The 22206-nt window shown below is 34.7% G+C and overlaps 3 protein-coding genes and 1 long non-coding RNA gene across 13 annotated transcripts; 3 read left to right on the forward strand and 1 right to left on the reverse strand.

The window, feature by feature from the left end:
• The first annotated feature begins 361 nt into the window (after positions 1-361).
• On the forward strand, positions 362-10063 carry LOC140960931 (uncharacterized). Of its 3 annotated transcripts, none has more exons than XM_073419254.1 (19): positions 362-455; positions 1240-2022; positions 2383-2571; positions 2666-2749; positions 4062-4121; positions 4402-4446; positions 4564-4763; positions 5372-5737; positions 5874-6048; positions 6136-6333; positions 6570-6659; positions 6843-6905; positions 7253-7327; positions 7467-7517; positions 7965-8042; positions 8349-8483; positions 8635-8742; positions 9492-9557; positions 9696-10063. In XM_073419254.1, the coding sequence occupies exons 2-19, from the start codon at positions 1726-1728 to the stop codon at positions 9762-9764; spliced, it is 2349 nt and encodes a 782-aa protein (XP_073275355.1). In that variant the 5' UTR covers positions 362-455; positions 1240-1725; the 3' UTR covers positions 9765-10063. The 3 variants fall into 3 exon arrangements, with proteins under 3 accessions (XP_073275355.1, XP_073275356.1, XP_073275354.1); XM_073419253.1 differs by having other exon boundaries at positions 377-550; XM_073419255.1 differs by lacking the exon at positions 4062-4121 and having other exon boundaries at positions 376-550.
• A 1131-nt stretch (positions 10064-11194) lies between these two features.
• Positions 11195-12830, forward strand: LOC140960707 (uncharacterized). Of its 3 annotated transcripts, XR_012172249.1 has the most exons (6): positions 11195-11255; positions 11342-11402; positions 11502-11541; positions 11692-11857; positions 11958-12049; positions 12530-12830. It is a non-coding gene; the product is annotated as an uncharacterized lncRNA (long non-coding RNA). The 3 variants fall into 3 exon arrangements; XR_012172248.1 differs by having other exon boundaries at positions 11958-12830; XR_012172250.1 differs by having other exon boundaries at positions 11505-11541; positions 11958-12830.
• A 1329-nt stretch (positions 12831-14159) lies between these two features.
• On the forward strand, positions 14160-15913 carry LOC140961501 (bet1-like SNARE 1-1). 6 transcript variants are annotated; one of them, XM_073420064.1, is made up of 6 exons: positions 14160-14270; positions 14494-14565; positions 15028-15175; positions 15296-15352; positions 15450-15509; positions 15605-15913. In XM_073420064.1, exons 2-6 carry the CDS (start codon positions 14552-14554, stop codon positions 15692-15694), a joined length of 369 nt encoding a protein of 122 aa, XP_073276165.1. In that variant the 5' UTR covers positions 14160-14270; positions 14494-14551; the 3' UTR covers positions 15695-15913. The 6 variants fall into 6 exon arrangements, with proteins under 6 accessions (XP_073276165.1, XP_073276168.1, XP_073276169.1 ...); XM_073420067.1 differs by having other exon boundaries at positions 14174-14270; positions 14509-14565; XM_073420068.1 differs by having other exon boundaries at positions 14227-14297; positions 14509-14565.
• Positions 15914-17071: 1158 nt separating this feature from the next.
• On the reverse strand, positions 17072-20649 carry LOC140961499 (mechanosensitive ion channel protein 10-like). The gene is made up of 5 exons (XM_073420059.1): positions 18959-20649; positions 18746-18869; positions 17949-18242; positions 17665-17867; positions 17072-17448 (listed from the first exon to the last, which is right to left on the reverse strand). The coding sequence occupies exons 1-5, from the start codon at positions 20338-20340 to the stop codon at positions 17214-17216; spliced, it is 2238 nt and encodes a 745-aa protein (XP_073276160.1). The 5' UTR covers positions 20341-20649; the 3' UTR covers positions 17072-17213.
• Between the last annotated feature and the right edge of the window lie 1557 nt (positions 20650-22206).

Below are 22206 nucleotides of genomic sequence, written 5' to 3' on the forward strand. Positions count from 1 at the left end.
TATATATATGAGATTTGATATGCTGCACACTTACCGTGCACACCTATGTGAGCACCGATGAGGTGTCGCTCGTCCAATGGATACACAATTTTTCTATATTTCATCACATCTAATGGGTGAGTGACACCTCATCGGTGCTCACATAGGTGTGCACGGTAGGTGTGCAGCATATCAAAACTGATATATAACAATAAATAAATGGAAATAAAACATGAGATCATGGCATTTATTTTTTTTAATTGGAAATCTAAAAATTAATTGTTCCAAGCAATTAAATGGATTTATTAGTTAGTGCCTTAAAAAAAAAAGAAGAATAAATTTATTACATAGGGGAGCGAGGATAACAATAATAATTATACATCATGCTCTCTTTTTTATTTTTCTCCATTTGTTTGGAGGTTTTCGCCATTAAATCTATGACCGAAACATCAACAAAGACGCAGCTTTCCTTCTCTGTATGGCCGCCTGAAACTCCCTGTTGTTCTTAATAAAGCCCTCTTGAATCTTTGATTTTTCACGTCTCTCTTCCTTCATTTATCTTTGTTAAAAGGTGATTTTTTTTTGGGTTGACAATTTATATGGATACACGCGTTTATTTTGCTAAGTTTGATTGGATTCTTAATCCGTTTCTGAATTTCTGCTCACCTTCTCGAATTATTGGCAGTTTCCTGCGAAGGGTTGGTTGTATGTTTGTTTCTGATGGACATAGTTAAAAAATGGAGGCTTAAGTTCAAATCTTGTGGGATTTTACCGTTGAATTCGTAAATAAATTCATACACGTGAGGTGTAAAGTTGTGATCTTGATTCTGAAAGTAGGAAATCTTTGTAAAGTTGTGATCTTTTTGATCTCTCAGTGGTTTGTTCTTTAAGTGATGAATACAAGGCAGGTAGGTGTAAGTAAACAAAGCTTTTCCTTGTCTTTTTTAAATAGAATTATATACTTATAGTACCATGTAGATACAGATGTCTTTCTCTTTAAAGCGTTTAATTTAGTTTGTTTTTATTTTTTAAGAACGTGTTGAGGGGTTAGCAGTTAGGCAAAATGAATAATGATTGAATTGGTGTATTCTTGATTTTTGCCTCCAATTAGTATTTTCTTTCTCCTATCTGTACACCAAGACATGGAGTGTTCGATGTAAAAATTGAAGAATAAATCAACACCCTGTCTTGACCACAATCTTTTATGTGGAGAATCTCTGTAGTCTGAAAAAGTTATGGATTTTACTCTTCTCTATGTAGGGACGGAACTGAAATTCGGGAGCGGAGGGGAGAGTATATGGATTTTGGTGGAAGGGGCGAAAGTTTTAGAACACATAACATAAAATATTGAAAAATATTCGCTTTAGAGATGGTCACCCGCTCCTCGTCCCCTGCTGTGTCTAATTTTGATCCCATGGAATTCTACATATGATTGTAATTTAGCTCAAATTTTGAACAACTTCAAAGATTTGTATTGGTTTGATTGTTTTTGTTTATTTCTCTCAATTTTTTCTTACCGGAATATGTATATGACCACCTAATAGACCACAAGAAGGGCTTACTGGAACGGCGTACCATCATTTTTTCTAAGATAAGAGTAGAAGTTGGAAGCTTGAAATCTGGAGTCACGCAAGGATCTTCATTCTTATCTTTGGATTTTTCTTACAATGGATGTCATAAAACATAATACCTTTGTTCTAAATGAAAATATCGGCATGTGGTTTCAGTAGAGTGGAGGTTTAATAGATGGAGAAAAGTGAAGAGTCGGGTAGCCCTGGGTGGAGTGCATCATTCTTCATGCAAACAACTGAAGATGTGGCCAGAGCTGTTGCAGCGGCGGCGGCGGCTGTTCATTCTCCACGACCTTCTGTGGTATATTCATCAAAAGTCGAAAGTGGGGGTCAGCTTCACAGACTTCAGCAGCATGTATCTAGAATTATTAAGGGTCTATCAAGTCCTCCTGAAGTGAAAAGTGGGCCTTACAACCCAGAAATTCTTACTAGTCAAAAACGTCAATGGGCTAGCTTTCAATTGCAGTCCATGGTATCTTGTCTCATAATTTCACGAGTTTTCTTTACGCGTTTGTAGTCTTAGTTTAATTTGTGCCTAATGCTCATTTTCTGGTTTTGTAGATAGTTTATTCAAGAACAAAATTGAAATACCACTCTCTACCACAACTCTTGTTGACTAGAACAAATTGTAACTGATCTAGAAACCCCACTTTTTCTAATCTAATATCTAAATACCACTCTCTACCACAACACTTGTTGACTGGAACAAATTGTAACTAATCTAGAAACCCCACCTTTTTCTAATCTAATATCTGAAGTGAAGCCATTAATATAAAGAGTTGGAAGTTTTTGCTTTGAAGTTTTCCATGATTTATAATGCTAATGTTTGCAGGATCACAGAGTCTGGAAGGAGCCGTCAAATCTCTTTGAGAGCATGGTAGTTGTTGGGCTCCCTCCCAGTTCTGACATTCAAGCACTTCAAAATCTTTACTTTGCTAGAAAGTCTGAAGGCTCTGGGAGGTTTCGAAGTGCGCTTGGTGGTCCGCATCAGTCTCGTGTAGAACCTAATCTTGAGCCTCAGGTGTTGATTTTATATATTCTTCCACCAACTATGTTGTGATAAAATTAAATGATAATCATAAAAGTGGCAAACAATATTCTTTTATGGTTTTCAGGTTTTGTTCGTTTACCCTCCCGGCAAACAGTTGCCTCTCAAATATAAGGATCTCCTTTCATTTTGCTTTCCTGCAGGAGTAGAGGTGTTGTGAAATGCAATTGTTTGTTTTCCTCTTATAGCTTAATTGAAGTCTGTCTATTTTATTACTTTCATTTTATTTCTCCTTGGAGTTATTATTTTCTTGTTTGGCATCTGGGTTGAGAAATGAGGTTAACATGGTTTAAATGGGTGAGCATGTGGGCAAGCCATATAAAGGTGCAAATTAGAGTAACATCCGATGCTTGTTAATGATGATTAGAATCAATCTTTTGTTCATTATCCTTGATAAATTTTTTGGGACTTTTATACACAAATCAATGGTTGTTCTGCAGCTCTGTGGGTGTGTGTAAATACATCTGCATATTTGTTTTAAATCCACACAATAATGTGTTGTAGGTTTTAAAAATTTTATGGCACTTCTTTGTTCGATATCCTAAGAAGGCCTTTATTTGTAAATGGACCCTTTTTCGTCTATTCCGGTTATATTGCACGGGTATTTTCGCTTTACTGTTAGATTATTAATATATTAACATTCACAATCGTTGATATAACTTCTCCTAAATAATTTATTGAACTCTTTCTTAGTTAAAAAATCATAAAATATGTTAGTATTAAAATTCATATTATCATATTATTTCATACTTATCATGTTATCCTACTATTGCATATATAGTTAATTTTTTTATTTATCTTCTTGTGATACTGTAATTTACTACTGAATTAGAAATTACTCTATAAATATAATTACAAAGTTGCACCAAAATTATAAAAAAACTTGTAGTGAGAAAATTAAAGTGATAAAACATTTAAAGGTGATATAAAGATGGATTATTTGATAAAATTAATATAGGAGTTACATTGTATTGTTGAAGTGATATAAATGACTACAATCAATGTATATTGTAGTGATAACTCATTATCCATTAATTATATATTAGGTAGAATAAATATAAAATTTGATATTCTATTTTTGCTCTTGCAGCTATTAGAATTTTGCATATACATCCTTATCGAGTTTTTGGATTTGTATTGATAAGGTCATTTTTATCTTTTTACAATTGGAAAATAAAGCCCATGATTAACACTTTTATAGGAATGTAGATGTAGATATAGATTATGGTGGAAAGTACAAGGGATATGAAAGGTCTCAACAGAACTTCAGTCTCATGCTTTTTTGGATTTTCTTTTCTTGAAAACTCTGCGGTTGATGCTCATTTGCAGTGATTGATCATAAATAATAGGGTTAACAGAAACTGTGCTTTGTGTAAGATCAATTTCCTGGGTGTGACTGATATCAAAATATGGTTGTTGAGGAATTAGTTTTTATTTAGGTTTCTAAGTCAACTTTGTTACAGGTTAATGCTGTTGAGAGAACTCCATCAATGAGTGAACTAAACGAGATACTTTTGGGGCAGGTATTTTTAGAGTGCTTCTTCTGAAAACTTACGTGATGACTTCCCAACTCTCCCCCACTGGCCTTTTTTCCGGCCCTCTTTTTTATTCAGTTATGATTTTCATAAGGTTTTCAGTGTATTTTGATGAGTGCCTTTTTTCCATTCCATTTTTTTATTTGTATTTATCACCTTGGGGAGGTTGGGACTTGGGTGTTTGAAGAGATTCTATTAGTGCCCATTTAAAGTCATTAGCTCTCTCTACCAAGTGCAGTGGTAATCAATATGGGTGCTGTATTTACAGGAGCATCTGAAACAGAGTGATCTGTCCTTCGTCTTCCGGCTGCAGGTGTGCTGAGACAATTCTTTACATGTTTTGCAGTTTGGCTCTGTATTTTTTTTGCCAAACTTGGTTTTTACTATAATTATTTCCCTTAATGTTTCTGACGACCTTGAAATCTTCCAGGTGGCAGATGATTCAACTCTTTATGGTTGCTGTGTTTTGGTTGATGAAATCATACGAAAGCCATCAGGATTGATCTCTATGATGTCAGATGGGCATCCTTTTTCTTCTATCCTAGGCCGGCATATTTTGACCACACGGCGCTGTTACTGCATTCTTTCAAGGCTTCCATTTTTTGAATTGCATTTTGGAGTATTGAATAGGTCTGTCAATTGATGTGTCTATGTTGTCTTGTCTGATGCATCTCATTTCACCTGATAATGATATGATTACTTGCTGGCTAATTTGTTATATTATTACTAGCTTTTTGTGCAATGGCTCACCTGTACCTCATCCTCATCTGAAAAAAATGGAGTATGATCGGAGTGGTAAGATGGGTAGTCCATATATGTTTTTTATGTGGATTATGTGAGAAGAAGCTGGTAGAAATGTTTAGATTCCTTTATTATTTTGATTGATGGTTCTGTTTTTCTTACTTCATGGAAAAATTTGATAATGGCAGATTTGTGATCTTTTTAAAATTATTGTGCTTCTCACTTTGATATTCCTAGAAATGGTAGCTCCAGGATCTTTTGGATTGAGTAGTTTTTAAGACACTACACATTTGTGGTTAGCTCAAAATCCTTGTGCATGTTACTTTAGGATCCAATTTTCTGGTGATTGATTTTGAATGAACTACAGTGATATATTTGTTTCTTTTGGTATCTCCGCGAATGCACATTAGTGTTTTATACTTTAAACTGCCCGGAAATTTTATGGTTTCTACTTGCTATTGCTCATCTTTTACTTCATATCTTGCTGTATTCTGTAGCATATTCACTGAAGAGAGGTTGGAACGGTTAACAAAGGAGATATATAACCTGGATTTGAAGTCACCTGTGAGATATGATGAGGATGAAACACTGGAAGAGAGCAGTTGTTTACCACTGGAAGATGGAGAAGGTGCAACGCCAAATCGAATGGTTGGAGAAAGAGTGACCAATGATACGTCTTTCTTTAAAAATCAAAGCCTAGATGATGACAGTAATATAAAGAAGGAATCTGGTGTTGATGTTGTGGTTGATGCTTCTATTGAGAATAACATTGCTGGCAATCAATCAGCGGAATGCCGTCTACCAAATACTACTTTACCAGTATTACAGTTTCAGCAGCTAGAAAGCTCTGAATCTTCCTCATGGTAGATTAACTTTAATCTCTGGCCTTGTTCTTTTATGATTTTCTACCATCGTCTGGTTACTTGAAAAACACACGCATAGAGAAAATTTTAGTTTTATCACAGATACCATGAACAATTCCTTGCTTCTGCTGTCCAGGAAGGAACATGTTAATTTTAACAAATGCATCATGAACTGTGGATGCGATATTCAGGGCTTTCCAAGTGAATATAGACGTTTCAGGAGTGATATTGATGAGGCTGAAGTGGAAGAGGCTTCATCATCTGGCCAAGATATCCTCAGTGAACATAGCGATATAACTGATCGGATAAAGGTTGGAATTTTTATTCTGGATGTTTTTGGTTCTCATGCACATTATTATCTGTCTACTGAGGTATTCCCATCCCCATTATGTTTTCAGGCAAACAATCATGGATCCTTACGTATAATTTCTGAATATTATCGTTTAAATTGTCCAACACGTGGTTCAACCCTCAAATTCCACCCTTTGGATCATTTGCATCCTCTCGAGTATCACAGACCAAATGAAACAGTCTTACATGTTGCTGGATCAACAATTGATTTGAGATCATGCAGCACGAGTTTGGAGTTAGCAGAGGTATAATCGGAAGAATTTAAGTTTTCTGCCTTGTCTAAATGTCAAATGGGGATTCCCATTTATGCGATTTCGATTTGATACAAAATTGTCCTGTAGTATTCACTGAACTTTTTTTTCTGCCTTCTCTGGTTAGATTTCTTTGTTGAGCGAACCTTCTCTGGTTAGATTTTGGTTGTAATATTGAGTGTCGTCCTTTTAACTGAGGAGGTCTGCCATGTGTTGGTTTTTCCTTATAGGCCCACAGTGCATTAATGGTGGAGGAGGAAGCCGCTGCTTTATCTGTATGGGCTGTTGCTTGCTTATGTGGTTCCCTCCGATTGGAACACGTAAGTCCATCTCCTATTTGAGTTTCATGCATTGTCATCTAATGAAACATTGATATTCGTTAGATTTCCTGTGACTATAATTTCCTTTCAATCAGCTTGTTAGAAGGCACTATATATGACACAAGCACATTCTTTTGAAGTGGATCATTCAATGTCTAAAAGTGTTTCAGTTTCCTTTTTCAGGTATTGACATTATTTGCAGGTGCTCTTCTGGAAAAGCATATTGTGGTCGTTTGTTCAAATTTGGTAGGTGTCAGTTATGTAAATTTTAATTTTTCTGATAATCATATTTTCTTCTTCTCAATCTGAATGTTTTTGGCATTCGTTCTTTATTGTGTGTCTATACTTGTGCAGTTTTTCTCTCAGTTATGTCTGTATAGCATGATGTGTGTTATAATTTAGGGTTGTCATGCTGGTCACAACTTCATCTATAGGAGATTAGCATTAACCACTTTTCTTTTTCAGATACTTAATGCTTGCATCTGCTTTTTTTTTTCTCCTTTTTTTTTTTTGCTTTTTTGCTCGTCCTCTGATATATCGTGGAGATGTAATTTTAAAGTTTCTAATACAATTTGGTTTTCGTTGGCCTGCAGGGTATTTTGTCAGCTATCATTTTGTCAATTATACCACTGATTCGACCGTATCAATGGCAGAGCTTATTGATGCCGGTATCTCTTTGTCCCGACTAATTTTTTCATGGTTTTTTATGCCATTGGCACAATTTTGTTTAGCTCTAGCCTCTAATATATATTGTGGCTACACTCGTTGATTGTTAATCAGTTAATGTATCTGAGAATGTGTTTGCAGGTCTTGCCAAATGACATGCTGGACTTTCTCGATGCACCTGTCCCTTACATTGTGAGTTTTCCTGTACCTTTTGATTAGTGAAAAAATCATACTCGATTTTTCGGAATTTAATTTTGTAAGTTATAATAGTTGATGAGTTTTGGTGAGGTTTTCAAAATATTTGAACCTGAAAACTTGGGCTGCTGTGTTGGATCCTGAAAGAGACGAACTTTTGATGACTGTATTATATGATGAACAGTAATCTCGAGAAGTGTAGAGTTTTTCTGGGATACTGATTACGAATAATTCTTATGAGCTCTACCAAGTTCTGAATTTGTAATAAACAGTTAATAAATATGCAATTTCTCAACTTGAAACTCACATAACCTATATTTCTGGTCGTTACGTTGATCAAATTTGAAAAATGTGAATATTTGGATTCTCAAAGGCAATGTGCTGCAGTTGCCACTTGTTTTCTTTTGATTGCCGTTAATTTATAGATGCCCATATTCTGAGCAGGTAGGTGTGAAGAACAAGACAACTGAAGTTCAGTCGAAGATGACTAATGTCATACTCGTGGATGCAAACAGAAACCAGGTGCTTATAGTTTATAGTTTGGTATTAAACACTTGAAAGTGATCCTCGATTTCCACACGAGATATATATATTATGTAGGTAGTACAACATCATGATCCCAATCTTTTGTTGTCTAAACCTCGAATCTTGGTATTCCGATTTGGTACATTTGGTCTCAAGGGGACTTCTAAGGTCTCCTTTTTCTTAAATCGGTTACACCCTTTGTCTTTGACTGCTGATCTTTACGGTCTTTTGGTAGTCATGCAAACATTCTGAAGTCTTGATATCCTTGTAATCTCTTTTATTTTGGTTGTATCGAGGCAACAGATGAAATCACCAACTATACCCCAGCTTCCTCAACAAAGAGAACTATATTCACGCCTTAGTCCGTACCATGCGAAGCTCGTTGGAGAAAGCTATTTGGGGAAGAGAAGACCAGTTTATGACTGTACTCCTGTACAGGTATGTAGTTCTGTTGGCGTAGTTAGCCCTTTTTCTGAGTTCTAATTGATTTAATTTAACGAGCAGGGCTTTTGGTAAGCCCATAAAAAACAAGAAAAGGTGAGAGAATTAAATGAACCCGGGTCTAGTGTATTCATTGTAACATTTTCAGGTTGAAGCTGCCCGAGCATTCTTAGGAGTGTTACGATCTTATTTGGATTCTATATGTTCCAACATTCGCTCTCATACAATCACTAACGTCCAATCTAACAATGATAAGGTATGTATATATATCTAGAACACAACAATCTCTGAAGGAGCCCATGTTCTTACTTCTTACTGTGCCATTGTTACTGCACTTTGCACTTGAACATGTTTGTGCGCATAACTATGGTTGCATATAATGTAAAGAGTGCATGTAAATACAGAATTTTTCTCAGATTTTTCTTTAGATGCTGGGGCGCTTAATAATATCATAAAAAAGAAAGTAGAAAATATGGCTTTTAAAATTTTTGTCTTAACTTACATTTTTGAAAGAATAAATAAAGACTATTAACTGATACAGATTCTTTTAGAAAAAGTTCTGTTTGATGAAGAATTAGTTTAACCTAAATACTCCTGCATTTGAACTCTTTATAGGTGAAAATTTTGGGAAATGGCATTTAAAGAATGAGAAACCAGGACGTCATATTGCCAAAAGAATCTGATGTAGAAATACAAAAATAGCTTTGAAATCTGTTCACTATTTTAGTTCTTTACGGTCGTTCCCAGAGGAGTTCTTATATCTGTACACTTAGGGAAGAAATTTGCAGCGTTGATTTGCTATGTTAATATCTGGTATTTTGTAATTCTACTTTCATTGTCGTGACTGGGGAAAAATGTATTTGGCCTACCTGTTATATACGAGAGTAGCTAAAGTTCACCTTGACATGAAAAGGCTGTTGCTTAATACCCTATTTCTTCTATGGTGATTGAATAAAAGATTTCATCACAGATTGACGCATGAAGATTTTTTTTGTTGATCATCAGGTATCTTTGTTATTAAAGGAGAGTTTCATTGATTCTTTCCCCAGTCGAGACCGACCTTTTATGAAGGCATGTTCCTCACGCCTTGTTTTCATTTCCATAGTTCTTACGTGAAATTAAAAAGGGCTCCGTATTTTGTATTTGAATCAGTGAAATTTATAACATAATTCTGATATATTATTTTGTTCTCTGGATATTGGTGAACAGCATTTCTTGGATACACAGCTGTTCTCTGTACATACAGATTTTGTACTCTCTTTTTTCCAGAAAGAATAGTTCCTCTATCAAGGTGTATTAGAGACGATAGATACATTTCCAACGTATCGACTGCTTGTTATTTCTTCACGATCTCATTACTTAAGAGTCGAAGGTAACCTTTTTCACGTTGTGTTATAATGGATCCCCATGATTTATAATATGGTGGAGATGATGTCAAAGTGTATTTTTTGTAGTAAATTTGGAGGATTGTATGTAAAATATGATATTGAGCCATGTTTTTTCTGCTGTTTCTGGTCTGCCACGATTATAATGTACCGAACAGTTAGCTGCTTATCGATTCTCTTTGTTTCTCAGAAGTGGTTTGTCTTGTTTCTGAGGTAAATTTGCTTTGTAATCGGTTGTCAACTCATTTCGACTCATCGGCGATCGCTTGGTTTAACTACTTGTCTCATGTTAGAATTTTCGAATCGTCTCGCAAAATGGATCGCGTCGTTTATTATTTGTTAGTTCGCTAGTTATCGGACCATATTAGAAGTTGGAAAACGATCGATAGGAAGTAGAATTATGATAAGTAATAAGCAATTGGTTTGAAGTTGCAAAATTCCAGTTTCAATCCTGCAAGCTATTTAAAAAAAATCAGATTATTTTGATAAATTTAAATAGAATAAAATAAGAGACCTAATAGATCAAACTAATTCGGTTTTTATTTTTTTAATATAAAAACAATAACTAATTAAAATAAATGATCGAATTAAGTCAATTTACAGGAATATCCCAAAATGTAATGATAATGAGGATGTAGGCGGTCGTCAAATCACCCGACATTCCTATGTACCCAGCCATCTGACAGCGTAAGCAAATCTTTCCATGCTGAAACTCCTCCAAAACCCCCTTGGCCGCCAATCTCTTCCTTTTCTTTATAATAATGCCACAGTGCTGAAATTCACTCGAGATCATACACACTCAGATAATTTCTTGAAAACCAGAATCCAATCATTATTGATCGAAACAGGTTTGTTTAAGCGCAGCCCAGTATCAAGATCTTTGTTTTAGTTCAGTGTCCACTTTCTTTGGCAATCATTAATCGGTGGTATGCTGCAGACTGCACCATTGATTTGGGATATTGATACCTAAGATTATAGTATTGATGAACGCAAGAAAAAAGGGGTGCATTTCCTGTTGCATGATCCAATGTCAATATAACATTCTGGGTAAAAATAAATTCATAGAAAAATCTGGACTTTTTTCACATGTATATGATTTGGCATTTGTTTCTGATCAATGAATGATGTTCTTTCTTTTTTTTTTTCCTTTTTTTTTGGGTGCTTCTATGATCATGATAATTTATAACTTCGTAGGCATCCGAAGCCATTCACCAATTCGACCGGCAATGCACCGAGGAAGGTTTGATTATTTGAAGTTACTCTTTTTTCAGATATTTTGTGACGAATTTCTCTCTGTCAGGATTGATTTGCGTTGTTTTATATAGGTGAAGTGTGCACCAAAAGCTCCCGTCAAGGAAGAACGGAAGCCTACCCTGCCAAAAGCGTAACAGTCCTGGCTTTCATGTTTGATACTCTGATTCTTTGACGTGGACTTATTCTATGCATGGTGAATTTAGTATTTTTTGACAGGGAAAAGGTTGAAAACGGTATTGATGAAGCACAGGCACAACAACTTCTGCTCCGCTTACATGTATTTCCGGTTCCCTTCTGTGCTTCAAATTCAGTAGCATATTGAATTTGTGTTGATTTTTCCGTTAAAGTTATATAATTCAAATGCTATTCATTCTAGGAGTCATCTTTCAAGGAAAATGCTAAAGTTGAGAGGAAGGGTAAGCTTGTTCCAAAAAATATTCGTATTTTCATTTGGAAATAAACTGTTAAATCCAAGAATATTGCTGGTTCATAAAGAGAATTTCGTTCTTCAATGTATTATATTTTTGCTAAAGTTTTACGGTTGATCTCGAGTTTTTCTGCTGCAGTTGGGACAAGTCAGGTTGCCTTTGGTTATGAAGGTCGATCAAATTCCATCAAGTCATTTGTAAACAAAGGCTCGTCTTCTGACGGTCAGTGAGATTTACCTTATTTTCCCACAGGATTACTACACCATCTATCCTGTATCACTTCGACCATATTCAGGAAATCCTGGTATGAATGAGAAATTTACCTGATTTTCCCATTTAATAAGTATGTGGTTGAAAAAAAATCATTTGTCGAAGTGTCTTTTACCTGGTTTTATTTCTCGTAGAACTTCTTGATGAAGAAGAGTTTGGAGAAGATACAGAGAGGTTGCAGTATGAAGAAAATGAATCAAACTCCACCGTCAACTTAGGTTTAATGGTTCGTTATCTCTAAGCATGATTTGTACTTACATATTCATATGTTGTGCGTTGAAATAAATGGTTAACATGATTTTCGAGAGGATGAGCAAGAGACGAGGATGATTTTTCTTCAGTTACCAGCTACTATGCCTATTTTGAAGCAATCGTCTAATACAGAAGGTGAAAATCAGGACAAAAATCTTAAAAATTCAGGAAAGGGTGGAAGATCATCGCAAAAGCCTTGTAGTTTGGAAGCATTACCTGCAGGTTTTATGGGGGAAAATGCAATGTATTAAAGCGGTGCTATAAAGTTGAAGCTCGGCGATACGCTAACTCAAATTTCTATCAAGTTCTTTTCCATGATTGTATATGCTAATATGAAATCGAGGTTTCCTGGAATTTAGTAGCAGAAAAACACCAATTGGTTACTAAATGCTGATGAGAAATTTCAAATCTTGAATTAAGAATGTAAGAGAAGTAAATGTTACCTGGATTTCAGGTATCTGCAGGCTTGGATCGTGCTTTTGCACAGGAAGTTGTTGCCATCAATACAGAAGAGAAACATTGCTGCAATCTTGGGGAACTCAACCAACGCGCGGTTTTAACTCCCGACATCGACTCCATCCTAGACAGTATATCTGATTTATGACAATATTATTTTGGTTTGTTACAGAAAAATTCTCTCCTATGTTTAGTTTGAAACCACATTCATTTATTTGTTTTTTAGAACATTCATGCAGGAAACTGTTGTATTTTATGCTGAGAACGATACACATAATGGATTTCACAATAAGGCAAAATATACTCATGCTTCTACATCATTGTTTAGATTACGGTAAATTACTCAAAAATCTCCAAATTTCGGATGAAAATCGGTACAAAACACTGATAATATGCTATTAATGTATTATATTTGAGTACTAACTGTTTTAGATTTGGTACAAAAGATAAGATTTTGAGTATAAAATTATAACAACTTTATTAATATCATCATTTACTACTTAAATATATATTAGTATCAGATCTTAAATAATTGGTGTTCAAATATAATATATATCGTTTTTTAAATATTTTCTATCGATTTGGATCCGATAAAAGACATGTGGACTCAGGAAGTACAAAAACATAAGTGTTTTTGATAGGAACCGATACAAATTTAAGTTTGGATGTGAAGATTTAAAGCAAATTTACCCTAAGATTTATTGTTATTATTGATAAAATCATCCTACTCTATATTTAAATAATACACTTATCGATATCATGATACAGAAAAATGTAAACATTACTTTAATCAAGGTTATTCCCAAATTTCCAATTTTTGTTAAACACTTGAAAATTGATATAAGTTAAGTACTTCTTTAAATTATAACTTCTGAATTAATTTTTTTAAAAAAAGATGTCTGCTTAGGCCTCCATGACTATCTTAATGTGATTGACAACAAGCTCTGTTTATTTGATATTATTAGTAGTTGTATATGCTTTGTGTGTAGCTATAATATATTTTTTAAAATATTATCGATGAAAAAATTTAGTAACATAAAATATTATTAATTAGATATTTAAAATTAATTAAATGTATAATCTTTTTTGTTCTAAGACCTGTAGTTCCGATTCTCGATATACTAGTAGAAAAATAAAATAACGTAGTATTTTATTGGTATTTACTATGTTTCGTAACAAAAGTTATGTATTTTCTTGCTATAGTAGGTCTCTTGTGATACGGTCTCACGAATCTTTATCTGTGAGACGAGTCAACCCTACAGATATTCACAATAAAAAATAAATAATGTTAGCATAAAAAGTAATAATTTTTCATGAATGACCCAAATAAGATATCTGTTTCACAAAATACGACCCGTGAGACTGTCTCACACAAGTTTTTGCCTCCTTGCTAATATATTAAGTTTTTAATTTATGGAGTTCATTGATTTTTATTTACAATGGAACTTGCCGCCGTTATTTTTCAATGTTATTGGATAACTAATATAGTACAAATCAGGCAGGTTCATCCAAGAATCATTAGCCAAGTTGTTTGAATTATTGGAGTTCATTGATATTACTTTGCTTTATCGCTATTTACGTGTAAAATTTAACAAAACACCAAATTTATTTATTTGCAAAATGGTCCCCAAAGGACTAAAACACGGCCCACTTTAAGAAATTGCCAAATTTTAACGCTTTCTTAAATTTTCTATTTGTCTCTTTTTTTTTTACTCAATCGATCGACGTTCGACAATCAGGTATGTTCTTCCATTTTTCCGTTGGAGGTACACGCCTAAGATACGCTCTTCGCTTACTTTCTTCAGATCTATAAGATTTTCTGCGATTGGTACTTTGTTGAGTGAGCATTTCAATTCAGTTTTTTCAATGTAAATTTCTTAAATTTGAGTCTCATCAGGTATCAGTTCAATTACTCTGTGAAATTAATGTGAATTCTGTTGGTGTTTTCTTTTAATTTTGTAGAAATTTGACTCGCAGGATACGGTTCTGAGCTACACTGTGAATTCGTATCGTTTAAACTATGAATTCAATAAGGTATTTGCTCGTTTAATTTTGATTGCGTGCTGGCTACTGATTTAGTTTCTTCCCCAAAAGTTTGAGTGTCAGCGGTTAATATATCTATGAAGAAGAAACAACTTTGCATGTGCTTTTGATCATGTCGTCAACTTGTAATTTAATATCGATTGTGGACACTCTGGGTGTATATTCTTGATTCCATTTCAATTTTGCTATTTTGTTGAATAATGTTCCTTTCTTTGTTTGCTCTTCACTGGTAAATGAGGTCGGGATTAGGATATTGCGTTCTGTTCAGTTAAATCTGCCTGATCCTCCATCATCTGATAATTGTTAATCTATTCAATAGGCGATCTTTAGTTTCTAAATATACTGTTTATCGATGACAGTTTAGAAGCTACCTTTTCTCTTGGAAGTTTTTATAATGCTTCTGCTTGCTAATATTAATATTCCTAAATCTGTAACAAAAACAATCTTGGGCAGGAATCGTGACACTAGAGCTGCTCTTTTTGATGGGATTGAGGAGGGAGGTATAAGGGCTTCATCGTCTTACTCCTCTCATGAAATTGATGAGCAAGAGAATGATAGAGCAATTGATGGACTGCAAGATCGAGTTGCTATTCTGAAAAGAGTAAGTCACACATGATTTAGTTTAGTATTTTAATATTCACTAGTTGCATTGCTTGGTTGATAATAGAATTTTTCGACTCTAGCTTATTTTCGACATATTAACGAAATGTTACACAAACAGTTGTCAGGTGACATACACGAGGAAGTCGACTCTCATAACCTTATGCTGGACAGGATGGTGCGTAATATATAGCTGAAACAGATCCCACATCTTGAATTTCAATTGATATTAGAACATAATTTTTTTGTTCTTGATTCTAACTTCTGAATTTCAGGGAAATGACATGGACGCATCAAGAGGAGTTCTGTCGGGAACAATGGATAAGTTTAAGATGGTATTTACCTCAAAATTATTATTATTATTTTAATCATTTTTCCCCTTTTGATTTGAGTTTGATGTGTCGCCTTTGAAATTCTTACTAAACTTCAGGTATTTGAGACCAAATCGAGCCGAAGTATGTTTACGCTCGTGGTATCTTTTGTGGTTATTTTTCTTGTCATATACTATCTTACTCGATAATGATCCGATTGTGATTGATGGAGGAGTATGCTATGGAAACTTGTGTGACTGTAATGCTTATCAGCGTTAGAATTGATGTCATCATGTCATGGCATAGGAGCTTGTATAAAAATGTTCACCATCATATGTATATGTGAATTACTTGCTTTTGTTTGTTTGGACTTTTGTTAAGAGTTGCGTTTCTACTTTTGTTAATATTACAAGACGTGTTTGCGTCTACTTCGCATTTTTTTAAATCCATATCGGGGAACTCTTCTGATCCAAATTCTTGTCAATTCAGTGTTGTATTTTCTATTATGATTAGTGTGTTTTCAACACGAGATATAGGATTTGTGTTTGATAGGTATCCGAACATTATGACAAATCTACCTCAATGACCATTTACCCAAAATTGTTTCTTGAATGAAGGAAGAAGAATAAGGAAGTGGCTAATATATAAACATTTCAGCAATCTAATTAAGAAAAGTGTTAAAGAGGATTGATTCTATGAATACACAATTTCTTATTTATTGTAGACAATTTAGTCCAAAAAATATGAGATATGACCCGTTATCTAATATTGTAATCGTCACAAGCTTGAGGCAATTCTAGTTTTTTTTCATGGGAATAGTTACAGTGACATCGAACACATTAGTATCATGTCAATGTCACACGAAAACAAATAAATCGAAGAAAACAATGATAACTAACTAAGATTGAAATGTGACAATTTAGATTAACAAAAATATACATATCTCAACTTTCTCTTATTTTAATCTGATATGTATTAAGTTGATATATATTTCTTCTATTATATAGCTTATTCAATTACTTTCTCGGTGGCAACCATGAACAAATCAAGATGAACATGACATCTCGGATACTAGTCGATGTCAAGAAACCATCGGCCGATGTTAATGGCTCGGCCTACACTGTATTCGCTTACTTGCCAAAAGAATACCAGAACAACATACCCGCACCAGACACGGATCGAATAAAGATAGTGAAGTTACCCCGACACAAATAATGTGCTGTAAGAAGATTTGGTAACTTCATTATGAACGGCAATATTCCCACGGAGATTGCGGCCTTGAGGAAAACCCTCCAAGGCACCCCTTATGAAAGAGTGGCTTCGACCCAGAACTTCACCCTCTCGGGGTATAATTCACCATTCAAGCTCAAAGATCGTGTGAACGAAGTCGTTTTGTGGTTCGACTAGATATAAATGTTTTGCTATTCCAGGATGGAGTTCTCTTGATTCTGTTGTTATATCCATCCCTTGAAATGAAATGATCTTTTTTGAGAATTTAAAAAGTTTATTCGACTGATTTATCTGTTGTAGGATACTCCGGTGTGCAATATTTTCCCAGTTCTAGATTAATTTAATAACATAAAATATCATCACCTAATAATAATAGATTCCTGGAATGAAAATGAAGTACAACAGAAGGTCATAATTCTTCTGAGAAGATACAAAACTTATACTTCAATTATCAAAATTCATCACTTTACAACAGTTGTCGGTGCTGCCATTTGCTACTCATGACTGACTGATCTGCACTTCTTGAGGTGGAAGACGGTACTTTATACAGATTTCCTCGAATATTTTCTTGAGTTCAAAGACTAGATCGGATCTTCGACTGGCCCTTTCTGTATTCTGAAAGTTTATTGTATGACTCACATAAAGTGCCATCATCAGCTTGTTAACATCGACAATTTCCTTTAATATCACGCTGTGACCGGGACGCCATTCTTGAGGTTTACTTTCCAAGTACCTGAAGATAAAATAAAAGGAAATGTTAGCGACTCGCCAGAAACTACCCGAACTAGAATCGTTCCAACATGTCAAATATTGGATTGACGGATCCTGAGTTTATGCTACTTTGAGAACTGAAGTACTAGAGAAAAAAATAAGTGCATAAAGAAGGAATTCTGTTCCAGACAATTTCTGAGTATAAATAAACATAATGAAAAGGATTGATTTAACATACGCTTTTATTTTAGCCTTCAATTCTGCTATTTTCTCCACAGATGTCGAAAAATCCAGAGCAAAATCCACTGAGTCACCCATTTCCGGGCTTCGATTGAAATTACTGATCGGTTTGGTGGCCAAGACTGCATTGGGATAGTATACCTTTTCATTGTCAGCCTTCAGAAAGATTGTGGTAAAAATGTCCATCTCATCGACTACCATCTGTAGAAAATTAAAGAATTAGAAGAAGTAACCAACAATGTTACGCGAGCCAAATTTAGTATAAGAAGCCAAATAATTTACCTGTACTCCATCAACAACGCAGCGATCACCGATGTCAAAAGGGTGGACCACAAAGACGAATATGATGGCTTCAAATACTGTTCTAACTGTGTTACCAAACATAAATACTAGCAGTAAAATCTGAGATGAAATGAACACCAAAACCTTGGTGGTGGTGATTTCCATTAAAAGTAACCAAACTATAACTATCACTAGTAGTATAAGTCCCGAAGCAATCTTGTTTAGCTCCTTTATTGCTGTTTTGGCATCGTTGAGAGACAGTATCAGGTATTTTCGCTCGTTATATACGCTTACCTTCACACAAGCAAAAAATCAAGAAATTAGCTTCACATGAAACATTTCCAGAATATAAGCTATGGAATTCCAACTTTAGTCACAACATTTGTTTTATGGTAAAATGATGGAATAGAGGTTAATTTAAGAGGTAGTCTACTATAAACCAATGTTTTCTCTCAGAGAGCACATTATGTACCAAAAATTGTTGACATCAGCAGCATTGCAGCTCAACTTCTTATTGCAATCAGTCACAGAGACAGCAGGGACTATCTATTGAAAAATCCCCCTCCCGCTTTGACTTACTACTCATGAGAATTAAATATAGAAGTGATATTAATTATAAGAACACGTTTTTATAATGTACTAAAAGCTATAAATGTTGGGAACGGTGCAACTCAAATCCTCCAAGTCATACAGTAGCACAAGAGTCACATTTCAATTGTTGTATTGCACATGCAACCACATACAGGATACAACGGCAACTTATACTATCCAATTCATCAAAATGTAAAATATCTTACCACCCAATTTTTGAAGGATGATTTTGTGATTCTTCTAGATTCTGCAGCTCCTTCAAAGAGTAATAATGCATTATCAACTTCTTCTTTTTCCATGAAACGTAAAAGGTCGTTCTCGTCGATATACCTACCACAGACCAATTTAACCTTAGACTATCAAAGAAAAACTAAAACAGCTAGCTATAAAGAAGTTATTCATGAGACTAGCATCCTTACTTATGACCATGCTTTGCAACGTTTCTAAATATTCTATTTGCTGAGTCCTTGGCCTCAACCTCACTCGTAATTTCTTTCGGCCCTTCCTCTTGTTCTTCAACACTGACCACAGAGATGTTAGGCATCCCCGAGTTTCTAATAACATTGACCAACCCGTTCATTGTCCAAGTCGATACTTTTTCTCGTCTCATCTTGTAAAGTTTATCAACATTAATCACCTCCCCTTGTTTATCTTGTTTTCTTGTTTTTACTCTGCTGAAATTCAATCGTCTTCTATTCTCAGAAACATCGTTTTTCTCCCTCGGAGTACCAGAGAGGACTTGAAGAATATACTGATGAAAAATGGATTCTTGAATTCTATCAAAATAAGTTCTAACGTGAAAAGATGAAGCTATCGATTTGACAAATAAAGTCTTCACCATCCACATAACTGCCCCAACTAGAGTGGACACTATGCCTCTAGTTATATGATTAAGAATCTTAGTAGTTTCCTCTGATCTTTTAACGCCTCGATTAATCAACAAAACCCAAGTCAGAAGATTCAAAGCCAACCATAAAACCACACGAAAAATCTTTTTCAAGCCAAACAAAAAATACAGAACCTTCTTCTTGAGGAAGAAGTTCTTTCCAATCAAATAAACAAGAGAATTAGTCACCCATCCGGTGAGTAAACGACCACAAAAGATTACGAGTACCAGCACACACCATTTCCACAGTTCCAAACTCCAAATATGACGATTCTTTAACTTATCAACAGTTAAGCTTGAAATTAAGACAAACATTATGCATACAAGAGCAAACCATTCCACCAGAATCGTCGCACTCACTTTCTTACCGCGCTTAGATTTTAAAAGATTCTTAAGATTTTCGGTCTCGTAAACCTTGTCATCATCATCATCCTCATCGTCATCTCCCGTGGACGCCATTAAAGGCGTCCTTGGCGTGATCGGAGCTGACGTTTTAGGAGTGCTCGGCTTAACTCTTACTGACTGCGAAGCCGCACTTGGTGACAGCATATAAGGTGACCCTACTGGGGTAGTTTGAGCAATTTCCTTACCAGGCATCAAGGTGCTCGAATGTGGAGGCTCCACAATTCTTGATTTAGGCTTCGAATAAGAGGATCTCATTAGTGATTTTTGCCTAGCAGGCAACCCAATTGGTGGGTTTGCAGATAAATCTTGAGAAGGGCTCGCGACTACTGGCATTGCTGGAGTAGTCATAGTACTTGAGAATAAGGGTATTTGCACTCTTGACAATTCTTCCATCATCGAAGAGTCACCCGTTGATCCAGAAGCACCATCTCCTTGGGTTCCCGGAACCTGAACCTCCACTACAACAGCATAGTTTCCTCCTTTCTCCGCCGTTGATATATCACTTTCCATCGGAAGCTGCTACAGTAAGAAAAGTGAAAATCTTGATCGTGAAAATGAATGGCCAAGACTCAAAAATCGAAATTTATTGCTGCCTGTTCAATCCACGCTGAATTTGAAAATCTGGCCACCGCCAAAGCAAGCCTATATAGGACAACATTGCAATATCACTCAAATCGCAATTTTCCGAGCAAAGGATTAGGAGATAGGAACTGAAAGGTTCTCCAAGAATATGCAACGAAAAGATCAAAATCAATGTCTTATCTAATCCACGCGAGTTTAGCCTAGTCTCGTCTGGTGAAGAAAAGCCGTCATTTTCCCTGTTGAGTTTTTATGAAAAATCCAATTTCTACATTGTTTAAGGTCCATTCAACGTTGTTGGGTGGAGACAAATAATTGAGCATAATTTTTCACGTGGTTATTGATTGGGAAAAGGAAAAAACAGAGAATTTAGAAAAGGTCTAATATTTAATATCATATTTTATATACTACACTTATTGTGACTATTTTTATTAAAAGAAAATAATCTTCGCCGCCTCCCCATTGTCTGTTTATATTTCCATCCTTTTGGGAGTTAGTGTTCTTATCATTTATGCAAGTTGGAATTATACATAATATGGATTATCAGGATATTGTATGTATATGTGTCGGCGCATGTTTTTCATCTATTTAAATATCAAAATTAATTTTTCTAACTATTTCCCATATTTTGTTCATGTTTTATGAGTATTTTGAACCAAACTTTTTAGGAGTTTCCCTTATGTTTTACCATGTTTCAAAGATTTGAGTTTGCTTACGTCATTTCCAACCCTTAATTCTATTATAGTGCAAATTTTGTACTAAAATAGTTGAATTTCTGCACCAAATTCAATATCAAACTCCAACTCATTTACTTCAAATCTTACATCAAAAATAATATTTTCAGGATATTCTTTTTATTTTACATATATTAATAGTTATATTTTATATTTATATATGTGTTAAATTAAATCAAACCATTAATTAAATGTTTTTAATTAATATAAATAAAATTATTTATACTATAATTTAAATAATATTTATAATCTTTAATACATATATTTATAATAAATAAAAACAAAAAATTTTAAAAAATAATAGGAGCTCTTGGCAATGAGCTCTCCTCAACGCCAAATTTGACACATAAGAAATGGAACTGCACTATTTTGCCAAAATTACACAGCTCTTTTGGAGAACATCTCCCAGCACTGCACGGTTGGAGATGCTCTTAAAGTTTATTTCAACATAGTTAGTTATACTTTCTAGAATATTGCAATCACCAAGTTGAGTAATCGGTTTGAATTTGTTTTTTTGTATTTTTTTTGACGTGACAACTCACGATGCTATTTTTCGATATACATTGGAAATATTTACAGACTAATGTGATAGCATGCAAATCACTTTAATCGAGTAAATCATACTGGACAAACTTTATATGATAAACTCGTCTAAAAAAATATTGACAAAGGGATTCGAAATCGTTTGATTAACTTGAGATCCCCCATTGCATAAACAACTTCATTTGATTGTTGTTGTTGTTATGCAAATTAGTTTTTTACCTTATCGAATGTTTAAAATTTTAAAACAGTAACTGTAATTTTTAGAGGTTATAGGTTGATCACGGTGGACCTATTACCTTTATCGTTACAGGCTTAATTGATACTTATAGGATTGTGCAAGTGGCCGAAGTAAATCATTTTCATGGGCAAAAACTTGCGTGAGACGGTCTCACGGGTCGTATTTGTGAGACGGATCTCTTATTTGGGTCATCCATGAAAAAGTATTACTTTTTATGCTAATAGTATTACTTTTTATTGTGAATATGGGTAGGATTGACCCGTCTCACAGATAAAGATCCGT

This window comes from Primulina huaijiensis, chromosome 16, assembly GCF_012295235.1.
Source record: "Primulina huaijiensis isolate GDHJ02 chromosome 16, ASM1229523v2, whole genome shotgun sequence".
Lineage (NCBI taxonomy): Eukaryota > Viridiplantae > Streptophyta > Magnoliopsida > Lamiales > Gesneriaceae > Primulina > Primulina huaijiensis.